The sequence below is a fragment of the Macrosteles quadrilineatus genome, unplaced genomic scaffold, assembly GCF_028750875.1.
Source record: "Macrosteles quadrilineatus isolate MER2022 unplaced genomic scaffold, UCM_ALF_1.0 Scaffold_488__1_contigs__length_58560, whole genome shotgun sequence".
Classification (NCBI taxonomy): Eukaryota; Metazoa; Arthropoda; class Insecta; order Hemiptera; family Cicadellidae; genus Macrosteles; species Macrosteles quadrilineatus.
The window spans coordinates 20,185-47,434 of record NW_026543081.1 but is presented as its reverse complement, the minus strand read 5'-3'; the positions used below and the strand labels follow the sequence as shown (position 1 = coordinate 47,434).

The window sequence follows — 27,250 nt, the reverse complement described above, 5'->3', positions numbered from 1 at the left end:
GATGCATCAAAGATGGATCATTGATGCATCATAGATGAATCATAGATGCATCATAGATGCATCAAAGATGGATCATTGATGCATCATAGATGAATCATAGATGCATCATAGATGCATCAAAGGATGGATCATTGATGCATCATAGATGAATCATAGATGCATCATAGATGCATCATAGATGGATCATAGATGCATCATAGATGCATCATAGATTCATCATAGATACATCATAGATGCTTCATAGATGGAACATAGATGCATCATAGATGGATCATTGATGCATCATAGATGAATCATAGATGCATCATAGATGCATCAAAGATGGATCATTGGTGCATCATAGATGAATCATAGATGCATCATAGATGCATCATAGATGAATCATAGATGCATCATAGATGCATCAAAGATGGATCATTGATGAATCATAGATGCATCAAAGATGGATCATTGATGCATCTATGATGCATCAAAGATGGATCATTGATGCATCATAGATGCATCAAAGATGGATCATTGATGCATCATAGATGAATCATAGATGCATCATAGATGAATCATAGATGCATCATAGATGCATCAAAGATGGATCATTGATGCATCATAGCTGCATCAAAGATGGATCATTGACGCATCATAGATGAATCATAGATGCATCATAGATGCATCAAAGGATGGATCATTGATGCATCATAGATGCATCATAGATGCATCATAGATGCATCAAAGATGGATCATTGATGCATCATAGATGAATCATAGATGCATCATAGATGCATCAAAGGATGGATCATTGATGCATCATAGATGAATCATAGATGCATCATAGATGCATCAAAGATGCATCATAGATGCATCAAAGATGAATCATAGATGCATCATAGATGCATCAAAGATGGATCATTGATGCATCATAGATGCATCAAAGATGGATCATTGATGCATCATAGATGAATCATAGATGCATCAAAGATGGATCATTGATGCATCATAGATGCATCAAAGATGGATCATTGATGCATCATAGATGAATCATAGATGCATCATAGATGAATCATAGATGCATCATAGATGCATCAAAGATGGATCATTGATGCATCATAGATGCATCAAAGATGGATCATTGATGCATCATAGATGAATCATAGATGCGGATCATTGATGCATTATAGATGCATCAAAGATGGATCATTGATGCATCATAGATGAATCATAGATGTGTTCAGGAAATTTCCAGGTTTCAGGTCAAGAAGAATGCACGTGTTTCCAACCGAGGTTCAAATTTTCACAGTGCGGGATCTAAATCAAATTCAAGTGATGTGAAGGGAGATATGTCTCAGATTAATAAGTGTTTTCGTTGTGGCAATCCAGAGCATAGGGCTAATAATTGCCCGTATAGTAATTACAAGTGCAATGGGTGTAAAAAGTTGGGTCATATCAGTAAGGGTTGCAGGTTCAAATCAGAAAATCCAGTGAAAAATTCCATAAAAAGTGGTAAATTTAAAATCCATCAGATGGAAGAGGAAAATAGGCCTAGGCCTAGTGATGGTCTAGATGAAGTGAAGTTTGAAAGTTTGTCTTTGTACAGTATGAATTCTGGTGATAATGTTTCTGCCTTTAAGGTAAGCCTAGAAATAGAGAATGTATCCGTATTAATGGAAATTGATACTGGCTCGGCACTAACTGTGTGCCCTCAAGAATTGTTTAACAAATATTTCCCTCATGTACAATTGAGTACCGTAGATATCAAGTTGCTTACATATTCAGGCAATGAAGTCAATGTTATTGGACAAGCTTTAGTCAAAGTAACCTACATGGACCAGACTTATCAGTTACCTATGATAGTCGTTAAGATTGATCGTACGAACCAGCCTATGCTTCTAGGCCGTAGTTGGCTACAACATATCGCTTTTGACTGGAAATCTATTTTTACTTGTAATTTTAATAGCCTATCAGGCAGTGTTAAATCTAAGGGTGGTGAACCTAACCTAACCCTAGGTAAGGCCGATGAGCCTAAAGTCGTTTCTGGTTTGAAACAAAAGTATGCCTCTGTGTTCAAAGGAGGTCCTGGTGAAATTAAGGGAAATTGTTTAGATGGGGGTGACCAAGCGTTCTATAGTAAGTTATATATCATTGGAAACTAGATTTTTACCTGAAAATAATGGTGCAAAAATTTTTCTGCTGCCACAAAAACTGAATTTACTACGATTTTTTAAAGTTTATTACTGTAATGCATCTTGTTGGCTGGTCTCTGTCGCCATAACTTTACTGTGAATTGACAAAGAGGACAAGGAGGTAGAGGCATTTATAAATTCAACTGAGCGTTGATTATGAACTACTTCAGTTCTTATTTAGACATGTGAGGTGGGTAGGTTGGGTGTTATGCGGACTCGTGACTGTATTAAGTGTTTTGAAGTTAGGTTAGATTAGGAAGGTAAAGTTTAGGTTATAATGAATCAAGCTGTTGATTTATATTATCTCCAGACTGTTTATGCACTTTGTTAAAAGTACTACTAACAGAATAAATAACAATTTCAAAAATGCGCAGCATTTTTGAAATTATTATTTAATGTGTTTGTAGTACTTTTTACAAAGTGCATAAACAGTCTGGAGATAATATAAATCAACAACTCGATTCATTATAACCTAAACTTTAACTTCCCTAATCTAACCTACCTTCAAAGGACTTAATACAGTCACGAGTCCACATAACATCCAACCTACCAACCTCACATGTCTTTTTCAACTTATAAACAAAATTTTAAACTGTACGAGAAGTTTGGTTAGGTTAGGTTAGGTTAGAATAGTGTCAATTTGTTGTTTATTCATTTTATTAAAACTGCCACTACACTAAATACAAAATACTTATGGGACAAAACAGTTAATGGTCAAAACCTAAGCTAAGCCAGCTTAGGCTACCTTTCTAAGTGTGGGTTGTGAGGGTAATATTTACATTAAAATGGCATATAATCAATTAATACAAATGTGAATTGTGCTATTAACTTCGATTATACAGTGTAAACATTGCAGTGCAGATTCAATGTTCCTAATATAAAACATTAAAATAAACTTCAAAAAATCGTAGTAAATTCAGTTTTTGTGGCAGCAGAAAAATTTTTGCACCATTATTTTCAGGTAAAAATCTAGTTTCTAATGATATATAACTTACTATAGAACGCTTGGTCACCCTCATCTAAATAATTACCAAATTAAGGATGTTGAGGCACGTATTGTGCTAAAAGAGGATGCTGTGCCAAAATTTTGTAAATATCGCCCTGTTCCTTACGCGTTGCGTAAATCAGTAGAAGATGAGATTGATAGGATGATTGCTGAAGGTATTGCTTATCCCGTTACTAGCTCTCAGTGGGCTACTCCTATTGTGGTGATTCAGAAGAAAAGTGGGGTGCGACTCTGCGGGGACTTTAAAGTAACCCTTAATCAAGTGATCCAGTCGGAACACTATCCCTTGCCTCAACCGGAGGACATTTTTGCTACTCTAGCAGGTTGTAGCTGGTTTTCAGTTTTGGACTTGGAGGCAGCGTATCTCCAACTTCCTGTGGCGGAGGAGTCCCAACCACTCTTGACGCTAACTACGCACAAAGGCTTAGTGCGTTTGCGACGTCTGCCGTATGGTTTGTCTTCGGCTCCGGCTCTTTTTCAAGCGGCCATGGACAAAATTATTGGTGGCCTACCTGGGTCAGTGGCATATTTGGATGACGTACTGGTGGGTGGATCTTCGCAAGAGGAAGCGTTGTCACGCTCGGAGAGTGTTCTTCAACGTCTTCAAAGTTATGGAGTCAAGGTAAATGATTCTAAATGTAAATTCTTACAGCCGTCAGTACAGTACCTAGGCTACTGTTTGTCGTCCAAAGGGATCAGCCCGCAGGAGGGTATTTTGGAGGCGATTCGGAACGCACCCGAGCCAACTTCAAAGGAAGAGTTAAGAGCCTATGTAGGCCTTATAAATTATTATGGGAAGTTTATTTGCAATCTTTCAGACAAACTTAGCTGTTTTTACGATTTACTTCGTAAGGATGCACCGTGGGTATGGTCATCCCAATGTTCTTCTGTTTTTCAAGAAAGTAAGACATGGGTATTGTCTTCAGATGTCTTAGTTCATTACGATGTAAATAGACCATTAGTTTTGACTTGTGACGCAAGTCCACGAGGTGTTGGTGCCGTGCTTTCGCACCTAATTGATGGAGTAGAGAGGCCTATTGCCTTCGCATCGAAATCCTTGAGTGCTAGTGAAAGAAATTATTCACAGTTGCATAGAGAAGCTTTGGCTCTTGTTTTTGGAGTAAAAAAATTCCATAAATATATTTACGGTAGGAAAAATGTCGTGTTACAGACTGACCATGCTCCTTTAGTGACAATCTTTGGAAATAAGCGGGGAGTTCCCTGTGTCCCCGCTGCGCGTCTTCAACGATGGGCCCTGATCCTCTCCGCCTACAGTTTTGAAGTAAAGTACCGCCGTGGCTTGGACTTGCCACATGCGGACGCTCTTTCGAGATTACCGTTACCTGATGACGACCAATTGGAGCTGGACTCCAACTACATCTCTCATGTTTCTTCCCTGGTAGAGGCCTTTGACTGTTTCAAATTGGTGAGTGATCTCAATCCTATTACTGCTAAGGATATCGCTCGACTTACTGATACTGATCCTGTTTTGACAAAGGTCAGAGATTTCATTTGGCATGGATGGCGTGATAGTCAAGATTCTGAGCTGGTTGCTTATTTTCGAAGAAGGGACGAGTTGTCCGTGGAGAACCAGTGTGTTTTATGGGGTAGTCGAGTAGTGGTGCCAGAGAAACTGAGGAGTGCCGTTATCCAATTGCTGCATGATCAGCATCCCGGAATAAATCGGATGAAAATGTTAGCCCGAAGCTTTGTTTGGTGGCCGGGGATTGATAAAACCATTGAAGAGACTGTTCTCTCATGTCATGTGTGTCAGTGCACAAGGAATGCTGTGGCTAAGGTGCCATTATGTCAGTGGCCTAGAGCTTCAAGTAGGTGGCAGCGCATCCACGTGGATTATGCGGAAGATCCTCTAACAAGACAACAAATGCTCATAGTTGTTGATAGTTTTAGCAAATGGCTAGAAGTGTTTATCATGAAATCTACTACATCGTTTAAAACCATTGAAAAACTGCGTACGCTGTTTGCGTCTTTTGGCCTACCAGAAGAATTGGTCAGTGATAATGGTCCCAATTTTGCTAGTGGGGAATTCAGGGAATTTCTGAGCAACAATGGTATTAAGTTTACGCTCTCACCTCCTTACCATCCTGCCCCGAATGGGGCTGCAGAAAGATTTGTACAGGAAGTCAAGAAGAACCTTAAAAGACAGGTTATGGCTAGTGGTTCTGAGACCATTTCTTTACAACATAAATTGGATAATTTCCTCTTTGCATTTCGCAACACACCCAGTACTGTCACTGGTGTTACCCCTGCGGAATTGTTCCTTCAATGGAAACCGAGAACTAAGTTGACAATGCTTAAACCCTGTTTATTGTCAGCCATTGATAAGAAGAGGGAGGCGCAGAAGGAAGCAGCCGATAACCATCAGGGAAGTTTCAGATCCTTTGTGGAGGGAGAAAAGGTGCTTGTGAAGTCAGTATGGCAGGAGATCATTTCTTGGATTCCTGGGAGAATTTTGGAGCGGAAAAGTCCGTCTACTTATGTGGTGAGCGTCCTGGGAGGTAAAATACGTTTCTGCCACGCTGATCATTTGAGATCTAGTAAGTTGACTGAGGAAGAGGAAGTTACAGTCAATAGGCCGGTAGTGCAGTCTCCGATCAAATCCCCTGAGAACAAGTCTGCTGTGGAAATACAAACTCCGCCAGAGCGATCACCTCGTGTCATGGAAACTCGGAATACATCACCAAGACAACAACGGAGTGTAGGCCTACCTAAGTCTCCAGCTACGCACACTACAGACGAGCATCCCGAAGTGCAGCCCAGCCAGCAGTGCAGCCCGCCATCACTTCGGAGATCTCAAAGGACTGTGCAAAAGCCGAAGCGGCTCGACCTTTAAGTTAAAAGGCCGAGTTAGAGAGAGAAGATTTTATGTTTATTTTATTTGAGAAGAAAAGTTTATTTAATGTTACTGAAATATTTTGTGAAGCTTAAAAAAAAAAAAAAAATTGTTGATTTGGCTTAGCCTAGAAGAAAAAGGTTAGGCCGATAGAGAAGAGTTTTATTTTAAGTTTGGGCGAGTGTAATATATAAGGCTATATTACATTGCCAGAAGAATATTGAGTTTGTGTGTGTGGTTGGCTGCACTGCTGAGTGACGTCACCGACTAGGAACGATGGCACGAAGCGGAGTGGAACGGCAGTCGGAGTTGTCATGCAATTTAGTAAGTTGTCCCAAGTATCGGGTTCCCTTGTAACTTATTAATTATTAGTACAGTTATTACAGATGAAACTTGCTTATTGAAGAAGGTAGTTTTAATACTAGGAATAGCTGGAGCATGTCGGCGAGACGAGCTCGCTAAAATGTCGGTAGATGACATAGATGATAAAGGTTCAATTTTAATAGTTAAAATACCAGACTCAAAAACCAACAGAAGCCGCGTCTTCACTGTAACGGACGACGATAATCTTGATATCAGTTATTTGGAATTGTACAGGAAATACCTTAAATTGAGACCTTCAGGTGTACCCAACAGTAGATTATTCATGAAGTATGCTAATGGTGTTTGTATTAGACAACCTGTAGGTGTTAATAAAATAGGTAAAATCCCAACTGAAGTAGCTACATTTTTAAATCTACCTAACCCCGAAAGGTACACTGGACACTGTTTTAGACGCACTTCAGCAACATTGTTAGTTGAAGCAGGAGGAAACATGACACAGTTAAAGCGTCACGGAGGCTGGAAAAGCTCAACAGTAGCTGAAGGCTACATCGACGATTCTATTAGCGGAAAGATTGCAACTGGACAACTGATTTTAGGAAAGAAACAGTCACCAGAAAATGCACCTGTACTAGGCCTACAACAGACTAATCAACTCGAAGAACATTCCGAAGTGTCCTCTGCATCGGGATTAGTTTTGTCGGGCAAATTTGAAAACTGTACATTCAACATTAACATCACGAACAATAAATAAATTGAGATCACATTTTCATTAGGGCCTAACTTATGTTTGTTAAATTCCAAGTTCTGATTTTTATTTGTCAACATACTAAGAATTTCATTCCAGTTTTCATTAGTTATTGTTAATTTGCTTGTTGTTGGTTTGAAAAGTGTTAAAACTGTTTAATAAAAATTACCTGTTTACTTAGGCCTACTTGTTTATTCTGTTTATAAGTTAAGTTTAGGCCTACTGATTATTGCCGTTTTGGCTTCTGATTTGGCTATAATGAAGGTTTACTAATCGAAATAAAATAGTTCTGTTCATAAAATAAAACTATAAATGCCTCAAATTCAATTTTAAAATTTTTATTATAAATTAAACTAGCCTAACTTATTATAACCTAACTTATAATAGCCTAACTTATAATAGCCTAACCAAACTTGCTGACAATGTAAAAATCGAATGAAGGTTTACTAATTAATCGAAAAAATAGTTAACTTATGTTTATAAAATAAAACTATAAATGGCTCTAAATCATTTTTATAATGTTTTAATTATAACATCAAACTGTCATAACTTAGCCAAACTTGCTGATAACAAAAAATCTTAGACAAAAAGAAAGTGCAACTGAGAGGATTCGAACCCGGTCCTACAGATTGCCAGCTCAACACGCTAACCAGTAGACCACCGAATCACTTGGTCTCTTACTGAATCGTTGCGGTAATGATCTTCCCTCAAGCCCAAGCCAATCAAAATATGTACTGCATTCGTCCTATACGCCAGGAACTCCAATTGAAATAAAAATTATGCTTCCCATCCCGTATATACGACGTGTACTCAACACTTAATGATACTACGACTACAATCAGCTGGTGCACTGGTGCAGTGTTTACTAATCCGTTCAACGCTTGGGTTTAACCATTGACTATATATACCTACAGAAGACATCTCATAGCCATAGTGGACCTGTCGCCAGCAATTTGTTGGCAAGGAGCGCGAGAACAGCGCTAGCTTGTGGTGCGATCTATCTGTAAAGGTTAGAAACAGTCTCGACGCATGCGCAGACGAGTAGACGAGTACTGTACTGAGCAGTCGACCGCTCAGCGCTCAGCTCCTCCAGCTGACGATCAGACGATAGCTGTGAGGCCGTGAGGGGGCGGGAGAGTGGAGTAGTGGAGTAGTGGAGAGAGTATACAATGCGTCGCTGTCACTACAACAATATCCAGAATGAAAGGTCAATGAGCTGAGCAAAAACTACTCTCTAGCTGTGGTGACACGTCACTCGCACTACACTATGTGAATGTCATCTCACCGCGTGCCCTGCCCCTACTTTCGTTTCATAAAAATGAATTCGTGCGTTAGTGGTGTTTGATGGTTTGACTAGACCCAGGTTTCATACTCTTTACATTATGTTGAGACGCACCGACGCACACGATATTGTTAAACAACACTAAGCCTACTATTGGTACAATTTTTTATTTGTTAAATTTGTATTCAAAGCTTACAATTGATTGAAGTTTGTGTAATTTGTTCTTATGTTACCAGCGACTAATTACTCCTTCCTTTATTCAAGAAGTAATAAACCATGACTTTTTATAAGTATTAAATAATATGGGCCTATTTTGACTACTTACACATTTTGAATTATATAATGAACATTTGAATCGTCATCTAGAAAAGTTTGAAGACATGATTTTAAAACACGTAAAACATACAGAATAACATAACAAGGATCACGCCTGATGCCGTCACCGCGTTGTGGTATAAGTCAAATAATTACAATAGTATAAACTTTATAGTTCGGACGACTTAAATAAAAACAAAAATAAAATATTCTGCATTTACACCTTAATAAGGGGCTTATCCCAACTCCGCGCAGTGATCAGAAATTTGTCAAAACTGACTGTCCAACTCCGCGCAGTGGTCACTTCGGATCCCTCGCGGCACATGTCCAACTCCGCGCAGTGGTCAATTTTGGCTCTCACAGCCCTGACGGCTGAGAGTTGGTGTTTGAACTTTGAAATTGTGTTATACTTTATGTTATGTTTATCATTTATTAATAGGAAAGGAAAAAAGGGATAAGATATACCTAAAACAGGAGATGAAGCTTAAAAACCACTAATATAAGAAGTTTTAAAAAGTCCGTGAGAAAGAGTGACTGTGAATTTATACGTTCAAAATTCTACAATAGTCAATCATTAATGTTACTGGACTTATGAGCTCTCTGAACTTTAGTACCAAGTTCAAAAATACTAGTTTTGTATACAACCGCAGATTGCTATAACAAATAAGCTGTAATCTCTGTTTCATACAACAGTTAGCTACACTCCTCAAATTGGGAAAAAATGGCCGACAAACTTCTATGTTTTTTATGACTTGCAATACAAAATTATATCAATACTTAAAGCAGTATAGGAATTTTAATAAAACTTCAGACTTCAAAATTGACTTTATATTTAATTACTCTGCGTGCAAAATTCCAGAGCAAGTGAGCCAAAATTTGTGGTTTTTATCAAACATTAATAAGAATCATATAACACTAATTTACATCAAATTAATCATCGTTTACATAAACATCGTGTATATTATTTACAAAACAAACAACAACAAAAAAAGAACAATCCATTTAAATATCTGGACTGAAAATAAGATACAAATTATTAGCCTACTAATAATTTATAAATAATTTATAAGCTTACTAATAATAACATGTGGGCTATGTTTCAAGTTTCAAGTCATCAATGTTATGCTATGTTTCAAGCTCATCGGAAACTTCGTTTAAAATTGATATCAAAATTTGTAGGAAAGCGAGCTAATAAAAACAAGCCCTTGGGGCGTAGTCCTAGGGAAATATGAAAATTAAATTATATAATATTGTATTGTCATCCATTTATGAGCTATGTTTCAAATTTCAAGTCTCTAGCTCATCGGGAAGTATCAAAATTTGCAAGAAAGCGATTTAATAAAAACAAGCCCATGGGGCGTAGCCCAAGGGAAATATGAAAATTAAATGATATAATATGCATTGTCTTCCATTTGTGAGCCATGTTTCAAGTTTCAAGTCTCTAGCTTGTCGGGAAGTTAGTATCTATATATTAATTTAAAACTGTTTTTCTTTGTGACAGCTATTTTGAGAAAACGGCTGGGCGTAGAAACTCGGTAGAGGTGTCTAAAGAAATGTCTTGGTCTGTAGATGAGCCATCAAAAGAGAAACATGGTGAATTCCCTTGGGGCTCTGCCCCAGTGGCCTTTAAATTCATATCCCATGTTATTCTTATGGAGGAAAACGGGGTTTTTGTCATAGCTAATTTGAGAGAACGGCTGGACGTAGAAACTTTGTAGGGGTATCTAAAGAAAGGTCTTGGTCTGTAGATGAGCCATCAAAAGAGGAACGAGGTAAATTCCCTTGGGGCTCTGCCCCAGAAGCCTTTAAAGTTGCCTCTTCAGATTTGTTTACATTAAGACCATATGCATTATTCTACATTACTTTTTAATGAAACAGCTGTTAATATTTAAATTGTGATTTATTGAATTTGTCAAAATGAAGTACAGTAGCCTATTTGCAATGGGTTTTTCTGATTTTACATTGGATTTTCTTCTGCATCAATTCATGTTTTGCAATATAATGTCCTATTACCAAATCAGTGGAAAATCCTAATATCACAGTAACTCTTAAAATTATTCCTTTTGGAGTTAACTTATATCTATTGTATGGGTTGGTTTCTGCCTTTTTTACCACTTCTTGGTGATTGTACGTAGGTGATATTCGTTGGCATGGCATATTGCATCTGTAGACGAAACTTGGGTTGGTGTAATTATTACAATGGAAAAGAGCGAGAAATCCTGGCCAATTTAATATAGGCTAAAAATAAAACTGAATTAACACTGTTCTACATTTCTTGAGCAATCATCAAAATAATCAATTTGCAAACAATGGAAACATAGAAAAAGTCATAGAACACAACCAAGAAGAAGAAATAGAAATATTTTTTTTTCATTTATAATCGTTGTCATAGACAACCTAATGCGGCTATGAGAGGGGAAAATTTTTAGAAAACACTAAAAAACAAGATAAGCTTTTTGAAAAAAGATAAGATATTTACAAAAGATATTGATTATATCTAACTGTTGTGTAGATCGTGAGTATTTCCATAATCTTTGAGTCGCCTGTAATGCTTCGCAATTGCTCGAATTCGAGCAACAGGTACACTAGTCTATATATTAATTTGAAACTGTTTTTCTTTGTGACAGCTAATTTGAGATAACGGCTGGGCGTAGAAACTTGGTAGAGGTGTCTAAAGAAAGGTCTTGGTCTGTAGATGAGCCATCAAAAGAGAAACGTGGTAAATTCCTTCGGGGCTCTGCCCCAGTGGCCTTTAAATTCCCATCCTATGTTATTCTTATGGAGGAAAACGGGGTTTTTGTCATAGCTAATTTGAGAGAACGGCTGGACGTAGAAACTTTGTAGGGGTATCTAAAGAAAGGTCTTGGTCTGTAGATGAGCCATCAAAAGAGGAACGAGGTAAATTCCCTTGGTGCTCTGCCCCAGAAGCCTTTAAAGTTGCCTCTTCAGATTTGTTTACATTAAGACCATATGCATTATTCTACATTACTTTTTAATGAAACAGCTGTTAATATTTAAATTGTGATTTATTGAATTTGTCAAAATGAAGTACAGTAGCCTATTTGCAATGGGTTTTTCTGATTTTACATTGGATTTTCTTCTGCATCAATTCATGTTTTGCAATATAATGTCCTATTACCAAATCAGTGGAAAATCCTAATATCACAGTAACTCTTAAAATTATTCCTTTTGGAGTTAACTTATATCTATTGTATGGGTTGGTTTCTGCCTTTTTTACCACTTCTTGGTGATTGTACGTAGGTGATATTCGTTGGCATGGCATATTGCATTTGTAGACGAAACTTGGGTTGGTGTAATTATTACAATGGAAAAGAGCGAGAAATCCTGGCCAATTTAATATAGGCTAAAAATAAAACTGAATTAACACTGTTCTACATTTCTTGAGCAATCATCAAAATAATCAATTTGCAAACAATGGAAACATAGAAAAAGTCATAGAACACAACCAAGAAGAAGAAATAGAAATATTTTTTTTTCATTTATAATCGTTGTCATAGACAACCTAATGCGGCTATGAGAGGGGAAAATTTTTAGAAAACACTAAAAAACAAGATAAGCTTTTTGAAAAAAGATAAGATATTTACAAAAGATATTGATTATATCTAACTGTTGTGTAGATCGTGAGTATTTCCATAATCTTTGAGTCGCCTGTAATGCTTCGCAATTGCTCGAATTCGAGCAACAGGTACACTAGTCTATATATTAATTTGAAACTGTTTTTCTTTGTGACAGCTAATTTGAGATAACGGCTGGGCGTAGAAACTTGGTAGAGGTGTCTAAAGAAAGGTCTTGGTCTGTAGATGAGCCATCAAAAGAGAAACGTGGTAAATTCCTTCGGGGCTCTGCCCCAGTGGCCTTTAAATTCCCATCCTATGTTATTCTTATGGAGGAAAACGGGGTTTTTGTCATAGCTAATTTGAGAGAATGGCTGGACGTAGAAACTTTGTAGGGGTATCTAAAGAAAGGTCTTGGTCTGTAGATGAGCCATCAAAAGAGGAACGAGGTAAATTCCCTTGGTGCTCTGCCCCAGAAGCCTTTAAAGTTGCCTCTTCAGATTTGTTTACATTAAGACCATATGCATTATTCTACATTACTTTTTAATGAAACAGCTGTTAATATTTAAATTGTGATTTATTGAATTTGTCAAAATGAAGTACAGTAGCCTATTTGCAATGGGTTTTTCTGATTTTACATTGGATTTTCTTCTGCATCAATTCATGTTTTGCAATATAATGTCCTATTACCAAATCAGTGGAAAATCCTAATATCACAGTAACTCTTAAAATTATTCCTTTTGGAGTTAACTTATATCTATTGTATGGGTTGGTTTCTGCCTCTTTTACCACTTCTTGGTGATTGTACGTAGGTGATATTCGTTGGCATGGCATATTGCATCTGTAGACGAAACTTGGGTTGGTGTAATTATTACAATGGAAAAGAGCGAGAAATCCTGGCCAATTTAATATAGGCTAAAAATAAAACTGAATTAACACTGTTCTACATTTCTTGAGCAATCATCAAAATAATCAATTTGCAAACAATGGAAACATAGAAAAAGTCATAGAACACAACCAAGAAGAAGAAATAGAAATATTTTTTTTTCATTTATAATCGTTGTCATAGACAACCTAATGCGGCTATGAGAGGGGAAAATTTTTAGAAAACACTAAAAAACAAGATAAGCTTTTTGAAAAAAGATAAGATATTTACAAAAGATATTGATTATATCTAACTGTTGTGTAGATCGTGAGTATTTCCATAATCTTTGAGTCGCCTGTAATGCTTCGCAATTGCTCGAATTCGAGCAACAGGTACACTAGTCTATATATTAATTTGAAACTGTTTTTCTTTGTGACAGCTAATTTGAGATAACGGCTGGGCGTAGAAACTTGGTAGAGGTGTCTAAAGAAAGGTCTTGGTCTGTAGATGAGCCATCAAAAGAGAAACGTGGTAAATTCCTTCGGGGCTCTGCCCCAGTGGCCTTTAAATTCCCATCCTATGTTATTCTTATGGAGGAAAAACGGGGTATTGTCACAGCTAATTTGAGAGAACGGCTGAGTGTAGAAACTTGGCAGGGGTGTCTAAAGAAAGGTATTGGTCTGTAGGTGAGCCCTCAAAAGAGAAACGTGGTAAATTTCCTTGGGGCTCTGCCCCAGAGGCCTTTAAAGTTCACTCAGCAGTTTTGTTTATATTACGACCATATGGATAATTTTACACTACTTTTAATGAACCAGCTGTTAATATTAAAATTGTATTCAAAGGTCTACTGAAACTGTCAAAATTAAATGTTTACACATTTATTTATGATTTAAAATTGATTCTCCACTGCATGGCAAGTTTTTATGGTTTCAACAAAATGATGAATTTATGATACGTTTTAAATGTTTTTTTCAAAAATCTATACTTTATTGCTCTTAACAAATTTGAAATTTTGAAATCAGTGTGACATATCAGTTTCAAAGGAACATATAATTATTCCTTGTCGGGTTAGCATTGTAAGGTTCAAGAATATTATTGAATTAAAGAAAGAAGACCAGAAATTCATTCATTGGTTTAAAATTTTTCGATAATCGGGTTGAAAATTGTGTCGTAGATGAGTACATTGAGAATGAGAGCTGTGTTCAAGTTTTGGAATAGACTAACTACGGAGTATGTTTCATCTATGGTTTTGGTGAAGTACGGTAGGTAAATTAATGTCAATTCAGGTATTTAAAAAAATGTGTACAGGGTTTTTACTTTGATGTACACACCTAGCTCGGTCGAACAACGCCTCTAAACCTCACTACATACAACAAATTCTGAAACACAACAGTGCCATCACATCTCATCGCATTTGCATCATTTGTTAGGTACCAAGGCTGGACTAGGTTATGGATTTGGTTCTGCAAATGTTCAAGATTTGTGGTCAAATTTCCTACAATTATGGTTCATTTCATCCACGAAAAACATGCACAGCTTTATGTAATCGATATGGCCAAGTCAAAACGACCCCATAAGTTAATCAATTAGCAAGTAAGTACAGGATAGGATGATTAAATACATGGGTCCATGTGGCAAGAGAAGGAGTTAAAATTGCTTGGATCGAAGTAAGAATGATACTGCTTTCTGGATAATCAGATATTTTTATCGAATAAAAAAACTGATTTAATACAGTATGCTAATAAAATTCTGTATGTTTATAACCAAAGATGAAGATTCACTTATAAATCTGAATACAATCTGAATGATTTTCCTAAAGCAGATGGAATTAGTCGTTAGTAATATTGACTCTTTCCGTAACATGATAGACTAATTATATGAACTTCGTTTAAAATTGATATCAACATTTGTAGGAAAGTGAGCTAATATAAACAAGCTCATGGGGTGTAGTCCAAGGGAAATGTGAAAATTAAATGATATACTATTGCATTGTCTTCCATTTGTGAGGTATGTTTCAAGTTTCAAGTCTCTAACTCATCGGGAAGTTAGTATAGCCTAAAATTGATTGCAAAATGTGTACCGAACAAGAAAGCGAGCTAATACAAGCGTTTTAAAATAAAGTTATGGAGTCTATGAATGTTAAAGATTGTATAATAAGAGAATCGGGGCTGCTTTTGCGATGTAATACAAACATATTTTAACACATTAAATCCACTGCCTGTTTATGTAAATAATGCTATGTTTGTTAAAATCTGAAATTTTTTAGCTATCATTAAACTATAATTTTATGATAAAATTTTAAATTAAATAGGTTTGGGACATCATAATTACCCAAGTAAAACACTCTAGTTCCACCAGCCCAAACACGGGTAAACCATATATGCTGAATCCATACAAGTTCCAATGCTGAAAGCCGGGTAAATGGAAATTCGCTTAGTATGCAGGTTTGCTGCGACGGGGGTATTCTTAGAGTTTTGTGAGTACAGACATAATTTTATCATGTTAACTGTCCGTATGAACTTGTACGGAGCAAGTATGAGGATGAGCATACTACGTTATCTCTGTCTGTCGTCGATAGGACGGCGCCGGCGTGGCGTCAGAATACTTCCACCACCTACGTACCCATGATGGTGGCATGGCTCAACCTACCCCTCTGCTCGCCATCCCTCACACCAGTCACCAGGGTCTCGTGTTTATGTTTTGAAGACTTCTTGACGACCTCCTAGGAGCAACAACACGTCTTAGGCTTGACAATGACACCTTGGTGTCGAAACCGGTCGCTATGCAGACGACTAATGGATTACGTTGGCAAGAAAAAAATATTTAACCTCTAGAATATATTGTTTTTTTACTGATGTAAAATAGTATATTTCGTACCTAGGGCCGAAAATGAGGTTTTGCCGGCTCGAGATAGTTTTTAAGTTCGAGACGAAGTCGAGAACTTAAATCGATCGAGAGCTGCAAAACCATTTTGGTCCGTGGTACGAACGCTATTTTTCACCACACTATACCCTTTAACCACTATTCACCACTATAATAATGCACACTGATACTCAACACAACTACAACTTTAAGGTTATGTGAAGAAATGATTTGAGGAATCAGCAAAATAAAAATAAATAGTTGCTAGGCAACGGTGACAATAACACAATTCTATATTGCAATGCTATGGATTTTGATTGTGTACTTGTTTTATCTATGTTAAAACGCATTCATTCATGTTCTAATTAAGTAAGCGGACAGCTGATTTTGCGGCCCCGGCCTGTAAAAACCTGCTCGGTCCCCAAATTGGTGACAGCTGGCATGGCCAGCAAAACGTAACTTTCAGCCACCAATTAACGTATGTAATACAGCCAAAAACATCATAGTGTGGTGAAAATACATTTAAAGACAGCAACGTATATTTGCAGAGCTTTAATGTAGTTTTCACCACACTATGCTGTTTCAGCTGTTTTACATACGTTAATTGGTGGCTGAATGTTACATTTTGCTGGCCATGCCAGCTGTCATCGTTATTCGGGGACCGAGCAGGTTTTTACATACCGTACTTAGGGCCGCAAAATCAGCTGTCCACTTACTTTCTTAAAAAACGAATGCATAATATTAAATACACATTCAGTATCCATAGCATTACAATATAATTGTTTTATTTTCAACGCTGCCTAGCAACTATTTATAATTATTTTTTATGATTCCTCAAATTATTTCTTTACATAACCTTCAAGTGTTTGTAGTGTTCACTATGTGTGCATTATTATTGTAGTGAATAGTGATAAATAGTTTTAATAGGGTATAGTGTGGTGAAAAATAGCGTTCGTACTACGGACCGAAATGGTTTTCGGCCCTAGGTACGAAATATAGGCTACTATTTTATGAGTTTGTTATACAATTATTTACCGCACATATTGTATTTAACCGAGAACTGAAATGCAAATAAAGGGTGCTCAACTTTAATTAATGAATTAAAGCATTACCCTTTTTAAGCTGTTATTTTTAACATTGAAGTTTGTACTTAGCCAAACTCACATCAATTAACTTACTTAAAATAACACGAGTACTCAATAATTTTGCGCAACATATTAATTATGCCTATATTTATTTGAGTACTCGTTCACATCATATCATATGTTCCCGTACCACACAATCGCGCAACACACATGCTAATGTTATCGTGTGTTTGACGAGCGCCAGCTTGTATTCATTGCCCCAAGTAAGTGTAGTGTAGCCAGTGTAGCGACGGTAGCGACGTAGCGTAGCAGTAGCAGTGTAGCAGTGTCATTCACGTGCACGTGGTCGGTGGGGAAGCGAGACAATGAGAGAGAGAGAACGAGAAGGAATGTGCGAGTGAGAGCGATGCAGAGCAGGCCGCGGGGCGAGGGGGGAATGTGGGAGAGAGAGCGCAGATAGAAAAAAATCCTACTATCGCGCGCCTACCGGCAGCTTACATCAAATACTTGCTCCCGAGACCTGGCTCACACTACTACCGGCCCATAAGCGTGGTTTGTCTTCTGTAGGTATATATAGTCAATGGTTTAACCTAACCTAAAAACGTGTTGAATATTGTTTGAAAGGCTAATTATTTAAGTTATATGTGACGCATAGCGGCACGCTATATTTTTTATAGTGTGTGCAGTTCGCGAAGCCAGGCTGCATGTTCATCTCGTTGCCTGCCGCGGCTGCATCAATGCTCTATCCCCACCTTTCCTAGTCTTGTCCTCCTTCTTCGTGAACCAGCAGCGACACAGAAAACCTCTCCGAAAAACACCACCTACACCAGGCATTCTCTCGATATGATGGATAAGTTAATTTATATTTAATAAGTAGTAATAAGTTCAATTATGGTTGGCTAAGTCAGGTTACAAACGGGGAGCCCTTCTGGCTCGCCCGACTGGTGAAATGAAGGAAACCAAATGTTAGCCGGGTTCGCTACCCTTAAGGTAGCGGACCTTCTCAAACCTGTTAACTAATCCACATGTTCCCAGAATGTAGCTTAATAGTTTAGTTTAGTATTCAATTACATATCATTCATTCGCTCATTAACAATTAGTAAGTAGTTACCTCAGTTCAGTTCATAGTGGAAGGATAGGTTTATATTTAAATATTTAGTTCCATTAGTTCAAATCAAAGCTGGCTAGGCAAGTGTTCTGATCTGGGTAAAAGGTCTCCGTCCCTCTGGTCCCCAGCAATCTTCCTAATTGTATTGGTAGCAGATTCAGCACGCTGAAATTAAGTTTGGTCCAGACACACCTTTTCCTAACCTATTAGCATTACCCTGTTTATTCCCTCCTGATTACCCGAATTTCCCTCCTCCATCCCATACCTTATCCCCGTACCCCCCGTAGTTCCCCTGACTCACTTAAACGGCCCCCGGCTACATATGGTAGCAGGCTTAGGCCTAGATCAGAGTACTTAGCCTGGTCAATTTCAGTTTCATTTTAGGTAAAAATTTGTTTTTTAAGTGAACATTCTGGGGATATTTTTTTTTTCTCCTGGCAAAAGTAAATGCATTTTTCCCTGACTTAACCGACACGGATAGGTAGGCTAGTTGTTAAGCTGTTTTTGGTTAGTGAATTGGTAGGAAATTGGTTAGGCTAGGGTTCGACCATCCAACTTTAGTGTGACACATAGGTAGGGCTGTGTATGTTTTTTCTGATTTTATGTTACAAGTGATCTTCCCACCTGTCAGGCCTATGCAGCAGTCTCCCTAGGGATCAGTGTTGTGAATTTATTTAAAATTAAGCCTAACAAGAGGCAATTAGCTGGTCTGTAATATTTAGTGGGTGTAAGGTACAAGGTAGATGGATCATTGATGCATCATAGATGAATCATAGGTTCATCATGGGTTCAATATGCACATCATTCATACAATACAGAGCCATTTAGTACAACAGGAACGTAGCTAATGCCTGTACAATATAAGTAACGGACTGATTGTATTAAGCTGCATCAGGGGATCAATATACAGTTCGTTCTTACAATACAGAGCCATTTAGTACAACAGGAACGTAGCTAATGCCTGTACAATATAAGTAACTGACTGATTGTATTAAGCTGCATCAGGGGATCAATATACACATCATTCATACAATACAGAGTCATTTAGTACAACAGGAACCTAGCTAATGTTTGTACAGTAAGTAACTAACTGATTGTAGCTGCATCAGGGGATCAAATAAATATATTATATTGAAATATATTTAATGTAGCTTTTGAACGGCACTACTATAGTAGTTAAAGAAATAGCACTTATATTGGGTAGGAGTTTTTAATACTTTTTATAGCTAAAAAAATAATACAATTGGAATTCAAAGCTCGGTTGGAAATTCGCCAAAGGCTCCGCACTATGATTGTTGGATATTTTAGGTTTCATGATTTTTAAATCCAGTCCATATTTATATTCTTCCGTTTCAAACAAAACCTAGCCCAAGTAATTTTCCGCTATTCAGCCGCTCTTCGCGATAACGAAGGTATGCGGCCTTTGCCCTCAACACTGATATCTTTCCAAACGACGCAGTCCACTGTCGTCCGCCGCTGAACTATCACCATATTTACTATCGTATATCCGCATCATCTTTTCAACATCCCGCAATTTTTACCTTTTTTTCTTTAAATTAATCAGTCTGTACAGTGCTAATAGAAGTGACAATAGTTTTGTTTTTATCCCAAGAAGAAATTATTTTTTGTTTATTTAACGGACAATTGTAATAGTGCAAGTAGGTCAACGTGTACATGGACAGTCCTCGTCGACGCCGCCATTGCCCAGTGCTTCAAGTCAGGTGGGGTACCCCAAACCAAACATCTCTTCAGCTTCACTAAGGTCTGTGACAGCAATTCAACATTGTTTAGCACTTAAAAAATTAGCCTAATTAAGACTGATTAATTTCATTCTATGTACATATTTTTCTTATTATACCAAACATTTTTTGGGCCTCATCGAACCGGATTATTTTACCAGTTTCTGGTTAGAACATAATTTTATTTATTCCTACCACGAATACTTGTAATATCACTTCATTTTTTACGTATTCTAGCTGAATGGTATTTCATTTCGATTTCGTTTCTCATTGCGTGGAATAATTTTGCTCATTCCGCCATTTTGTATTTGTGCTCCTTTTCCTGTACGATTGTGAGTCCAAATTGACATTCCTGTTCCTGTTTCAAATAGACTATTCCAATATTCCTTCCTGGAATTTCCTGTACGCTAACCGCTACGTCACTGCCACAGCCATCTACGACGTCGAGTCTACGGCTACAAATATCAAGACTTCACTACCGCATCGCTTGTCAGCCTGTCAGTTCACTTTAGCTGTCAGCTTGTCAGATTTTTGTTTACATTACTACATTTGAGTGATAGTCAGAATAACCTCAAATCTACTCAAGATTGACTTTGATTTCGAACTTATTGACTGATTCAAATAATTATCATTGCAGTTAATAAGTAAACAAATAATATAACTGATATTATTTTCAATGGTTTTAATGTGCACTGGATTAATATGAGAAATACCTATGTGAATATTTTGCTGATGATAGATTACGACAAGTAAGTTATACTGCACATAAACTTGGAAATATTTCTTAAACTATTTAAGCCACAAAATAGTTTGGATTATTGGTATAAATAGTTAACCTATTTTGTTAAGAAAGCATCTCTTATTATTATGTATTTGATAGCACACCATTAAGTTGTACTACCTATGCAGTGTTGCTTTTGCCTGTGCTACCCATAGCCTAAGCATAGACTATAGGCCTAACTTGTGCATTTGAGAATTTGATTAAATTGAGGAAAGTCAAATTATATTTTATTGTCTTATCATTACTGCAGATTTGTTTTGTGCTGAATATTTCCTATGTTTAATTTTCTTTCAACATGAGGTTTTCTTCCTTCACCAAACAGAGTGAACTTATTCAAGCTAGGCTTGAGTCAATAAATAAACAAGTCAATGCATTGAAAGAAACTCAGGTTGTGACTACTTTAAGCGAGCAACAGATTGCTAAACTTAAACTCTTGTCTCAAAGTGCAATAACCAAGCACTCAGAATTTGAGAGAATAGTAAATAAACTTTTTCAAACTACTCCCACTCCTGAAGATATTCAAGATGATAAAATTACTTCACTGCAAGAAAAAATTTCTGATTATTTTGTTGAGATTCAGTCAAACTGTAGTTTGTTACTTCCACCAGTTAAACTTGAAGAGTCACGCCTAAATGACTCTACTTCCGAGGTAGGCCCTACTACTCCTACAGTTAATCTGACTGTGAAATTGCCGCAAATCAAACTGCCAACATTCTCTGGCAATCCTGAGCAATGGGTCTCATTTCATGGCCTGTTTGAAAGTACTGTACATAATAATAAAACAATTTCTAATGTTGAGAAATTCTCATATCTCATAAGCTGTCTTTCAGATGAACCTTTGAACTTAGTTAAGTCTATACCACTAAATAGTGCTAATTATGTAATTGCTTGGCAAACCCTGCTTAAGAGGTACCACAATACAAGGCTCTTGATTTCATTACATTCTACTAACATCTTGGACCTACCGCAGCTTACTAAGCCTAATGTTACACAACTTAGGAATTTTATTTCAATTTTTAATGGAAATCAGCAAGCTCTTAAAGCACTTGGCCATAACATAACTGATGACAACCTGATCTTAAGTACACATATTTTGAGAAAGCTTGATTCCGCTATGCGTTCAGATTTTGAACAAAAACGAGATGACTCAAAACAGGTTCCTTCTGTCACAGAAATAATAAACTTTCTGGAAAATGAGTGTTCTTACAGAGAGGCGGCTAACTTAGGCTCGACCTCACATGCTAATTCTTCCCTTCAGTTAAAAAACTATGGAAGTAGTAAGAACATGCCTTATCTAGGTAGGCAAACCGCTAGTCCCAAGCCAAGCAAAGTTGTAATGCTTTCTTCTAATGACAATGAACAAGCTCATACTTGTGCTTACTGCAATGGAGCATCGCATAACATTTTTCGCTGTGATGTTTTTGGTGCCTTATCACCACACGATAGGTTCAACTTCATTAAGAACAATAGCCTATGTGTTAATTGTTTAGGACGACATTTCTTAGGCTCATGTAAGTCATCCAGTTCGTGTCGAGTTTGTTTTAAGCGACACCATACGCTACTGCATTTTTACAAAACGGACCAGCCTATAATGAAAAAATCTGTTAAGCCCTCGAATAAGACTCAGGCCAATTCCACAACACAATTGAAGGCTCCTGTACCGCAAGGATTTGAATCAAATACACTCTCTGCTCATGTAGACACTGGTGCTGCCAGCCACAACTGTACTGTACTTCTTGCCACTGCATTGGTAAAAATTTCTACCTCGAATGGTCATAATATTATTGTCCGAGCTGTGCTTGATAGTGCATCACAAACGAGTATAATATCTGAACACTGTGCCAGTATGATTCACATTCAGCGTTCGTCTGCTGGCGTTCACGAGATAAAGGGCATTGCCTCAGCTCGAATAAAGCCTAAGGGACTTTCCTTTGTAAATATTTCTTCGCTTAACGGGAAAACACTTGCTACGGCACATCCTGTCCTCATACTTGATAGAATTACCAATGATATGCCTAGTGTCAAGATATCTTCTGAAATAAAGGCTCAAATCAAAGAATACGCACTTGCCGATCCCAACTTCGACACTCCTGGACATTTGCTCATCGGTGCGGATCTGTTTGCTCAAACTATTATTGGATCTGCCACCAGTCTTGGTGATCGTATGCCATACACTATAAACACTATTTTTGGATATGTTGTCCTTGGGAACGTGCCTACTTCACAAGACGGCCAAACCTTCAGTGGATTGACGACTTTACTTTCCATCAATGATCTTACACTTCATGAAACACTTCAGCGATTTTGGGCATTGGAAGAACCACCTGCTTGTTCTAAGCTATCCCCAGAGGAAATGGAATGTGAAGATCATTTTTTGAAAACTCACTCTCGTGACGAGACGGGAAGATATGTTTGTTGTTTACCGTTCAAAGAAAATCCAGTAAAACTAGGAAATTCTTCTACAGTTGCTTTACAAACTTTCAAATCGCTTGAACGTAAGTTTCAATCGCAACCTGATTTCAAAGAAAAGTACATTGAATTTATGAATGACTACGAATCCTCTGGTCAAATGAAACCCTCAAACTTATTTGATCTAAATAACCAATATCATTGCTTCTTACCACACCACGGTGTCTTTAAGGATGGAAAGATACGTGTTGTATTTAATGCGTCCTCTCAAACTTCAACTGGTGTAACACTTAACAGTCTACAGCATCAAGGACCCAAGTTACATAATTAAATAACAGACATAATTCTACGTTTTCGTCAAAATAGGATCGCCTTTGCTTGTGATATCAAACAGATGTTCCGTATGATCTCTATTCATGAACAAGACCAACGTTTTCAACTCATCTATTGGAGAGAAGAAATGTCACAGCCGCTTCGAGTTTTTCAGTTGACAACCGTTACTTATGGTATGACTTCTTCGCCATTTTTGGCTAATCGAGTAATACAACAATTAATTCATGATGAAGGAAAGAATCATGAACTTGCTGCTCATGCACTTAAACGACAAATTTACGTAGACGATGCGCTACTAGGCAGCGATACTGTTGAAGAAGCTGCAAAATTACAGCAAGATGTAATAAACCTTTTACGAAAAGGAGGCTTTGAACTTCGCAAATGGGCGTCTAACAATAGCCAAATATTGGAAAATTTACCCCCTCAACACTGCTTATCAACTGACTCACCTTGTGTTAGTATTCTTGGACTGAAGTGGAATCCACACTCAGACACATTCTCATATGCAATTTCTGAAGCTCCATTGATTTTTACCAAAAGAGCAATTTTGTCTTCCATCGCTAAGATGGACAAGATGCTCCAACAACAAGACAACAACAAGATGTAACAGGCATGCTTACCCCTGTTATTTTTTGGGCTAAGGCTCTCATGCAGCATATATGGTCACTAGGCCTAGATTGGGATAATACTCTTCCTAGTGATATTATCGACAGATGGTCAACTTTTGTCAACGAACTTCCTGAGATTGAAAATTTGGAGATTGGCAGGTACATATCTCTGAGTGATGCGGTTAATATTCAGTTGCATGGATTTTCAGATGCAAGTGAACTCGGTTTTGCTGGATGTGTTTATCTACGAACTGAGAACCCGCAAGGCAGTATATATGTCAACTTATTAATAGCCAAGTCACGTGTGGCACCCCTGAAACGTATCACGATTCCTCGCCTTGAACTGTGCGGAGCACATATTTTAGCCAAACTGTTACACTACTGTGTTGATCAACTCTCAGATCGCTACAAGATAGATTCTGTTACCGCTTGGAGTGACTCCACTGTGGCTCTTTCATGGATTCACACCCCTTCTCATCGTTTGAAGTTATATGTTGCAAATCGTGTTGCACAGATTCAAGAATTGACCCCTTCCTGCATATGGAAACACATTTCTACTCTTGAAAACCCCGCTGATGTTGCCTCTAGAGGATTAACCCCATCTCTTCTTATTCATAACAAGCTCTGGTGGTCTGGACCCACATGGCTTAAGAGTTCATCTGATTCATGGCCTCAACCATCGAGTCATCTTCCCGAAGAGGAACTCCCAGAAATTAAAACCACAACACTAAATCTTCTTACGATAGCTGAAGATCAAGATCTGAAGTTTATCAATAAATTCTCTTCATGGACTAAACTACTTCATGTCATGGGCTACGTTTTACGTTTTATTTCCTGCTTGAAAACTAAGCAAAGGATTACTCATTCTCTCACACTTGAAGAGTTAGAAGTATCGAACAAACGGATTTGTTGGCTTGTTCAAAGAGAGAGTTTCTCTGAGGATATTAATTCCCTGTCAAAGAAGAATGTGTGTTCTTCTCGCATTCAACGCCTTTCACCGTTTATGGATGATGAAGGTTTGTTAAGAGTTGGAGGACGACTGAAACATTCTGAGTTGCCGTACAGCGCCAAGCATCAAATTATCTTACCAAAGGATCATTTTGTTGTAAATTTGATAATTGATTATCATCATCGCATCTTTCTTCACTGTGGACCAACACAACTCCAAGCTGTTCTTCGTGAGAAATATTGGATACTTTCTGCTCGTAGTATCATACGCTCCAGGATTTTTAAACGCCTGAGATGTTTCAGAATGAAACCTAAGCCAAACACACCATTGATGGGAGACTTACCTTCCCCAAGAGTGGTAGCAACCCGACCTTTTAATGTTACTGGAGTCGACTATGCCGGACCATTTACAGTGAAATTGTATGTCCTAAAAAGGCTTCAGCCTATTAAAGTTTATCTTTGTCTATTTGTCTGCTTTGCAACGAAAGCCGTACACTTAGAAGTTGTGTCGGATTTGTCCTCAGAAGCTTATATAGCAGCTCTTACACGTTTTATTTCCAGACGTGGTTCAGTGAAGGAAATTCATAGTGATTGTGGAACCAACTTTGTCGGAGCAGCTGCTGCACTTCACAAATGTTTTAACAACCTCCTTTGCAATCCAGTAACTCACCGTTTTGCTGAAGAAAACAACATTTCTTTCAAATTTCTGCCTCCACACGCGCCTCATCAAGGTGGCTTGTGGGAACGAGCTGTTAGGAGTGCTAAGCATCACCTTCATAGAGTAATCGGTGGCCAAATCCTGACTTATGAAGAATTCATAACTCTCGTGTCACGTGTCGAAGCAATATTAAATTCAAGACCGCTTACCCCTCTCTCTGGAGATCCGAATGACTTAGAGTCTCTAACCCCAGGACACTTTTTAACTGGTGGACCTCTGAAATCCATGGTTGAACCTCAATATGATGAAACTTCTTGTAACCGCTTGAGGAGATGGCAATTAGTTCAGGCATTCTCTCAACACATCTGGACTCGATGGTCCCAAGAGTATCTGCATACTCTACAGCATCACTCTAAGTGGACGAGTAAAACAGAGAACCTCAAGATTGGTGACCTTGTTGTTATTCATGAGCCTAACACTCCTCCCCTACAATGGAAACTTGCAAGAATCACCGCAGTATCTCCAGGAGCAGACGGAATTGTACGAGTGGTCCATCTACGCACCGCTACAGGGAACTTCAGTCGGCCAACCGTCAAAGTTTCCCTTCTTCCTACCAATTAATTCCTAAGCATTCCCTTTCACCCCCTTTCAATTTATTTTCATTTGTCTTTTCCCATTTTTCAGTTTTTTCATTGAACCAGGTTGGTTCAAGGGGGGCGATATGTTGGATATTTTAGGTTTCATGATTTTTAAATCGAGTCCATATTTATATTCTTCCGTTTCAAACAAAACCTAGCCCAAGTAATTTTCCGCTATTCAGCCGCTAACGAAGGTATGCGGCCTTTGCCCTCAACACTGATATCTTTCCAAACGACGCAGTCCACTGTCGTCCGCCGCTGAACTATCACCATATTTACTATCGTATATCCGCATCATCTTTTCAACATCCCGCAATTTTTACCTTTTTTTTCTTTAAATTAATCAGTCTGTACAGTGCTAATAGAAGTGACAATAGTTTTGTTTTTATCCCAAGAAGAAATTATTTTTTGTTTATTTAACGGACAATTGTAATAGTGCAAGTAGGTCAACGTGTACATGGACAGTCCTCGTCGACGCCGCCATTGCCCAGTGCTTCAAGTCAGGTGGGGTACCCCAAACCAAACATCTCTTCAGCTTCACTAAGGTCTGTGACAGCAATTCAACATTGTTTAGCACTTTAAAAATTAGCCTAATTAAGACTGATTAATTTCATTCTATGTACATATTTTTCTTATTATACCAAACAATGATTGTCATGCAAATCACCTGTTTAAGAGTTTTGCTGGTATTGCTAACATAAGAGACACGGCGTCGATTGCACAATAAATTCCGTTTGCAACGATTATATAATTGTTTTAAGATAACCCTCCGGAAATTGCCAGATTTTTAGAATTGATTAAACGCTATTTTACCAAAAATTACAAAATAGTTAATCAGCTCTTCGTTTTGAAGTGCACTTTTGATGACGGTAATTTATGTTAATTGTGTAAGTATCTTTTGCGGATATTTTTCATCACGAATAGTAAAAACCCAAATTTTT

At 37.7% G+C, this 27,250-nt stretch overlaps 2 protein-coding genes across 2 annotated transcripts; both read left to right on the top strand.

Moving 5' to 3' along the window:
- Positions 1-3,322: 3,322 nt before the first annotated feature.
- LOC128982548 (uncharacterized protein K02A2.6-like) lies at positions 3,323-6,034 on the top strand. Its single transcript, XM_054401504.1, has 2 exons — positions 3,323-3,952; positions 4,352-6,034. The coding sequence occupies exons 1-2, from the start codon at positions 3,323-3,325 to the stop codon at positions 6,032-6,034; spliced, it is 2,313 nt and encodes a 770-aa protein (XP_054257479.1).
- Positions 6,035-24,069: 18,035 nt separating this feature from the next.
- LOC128982547 (uncharacterized) lies at positions 24,070-26,292 on the top strand. The gene has a single exon (XM_054401503.1). It carries the CDS (start codon positions 24,070-24,072, stop codon positions 26,290-26,292), a length of 2,223 nt encoding a protein of 740 aa, XP_054257478.1.
- Positions 26,293-27,250: the final 958 nt, after the last annotated feature.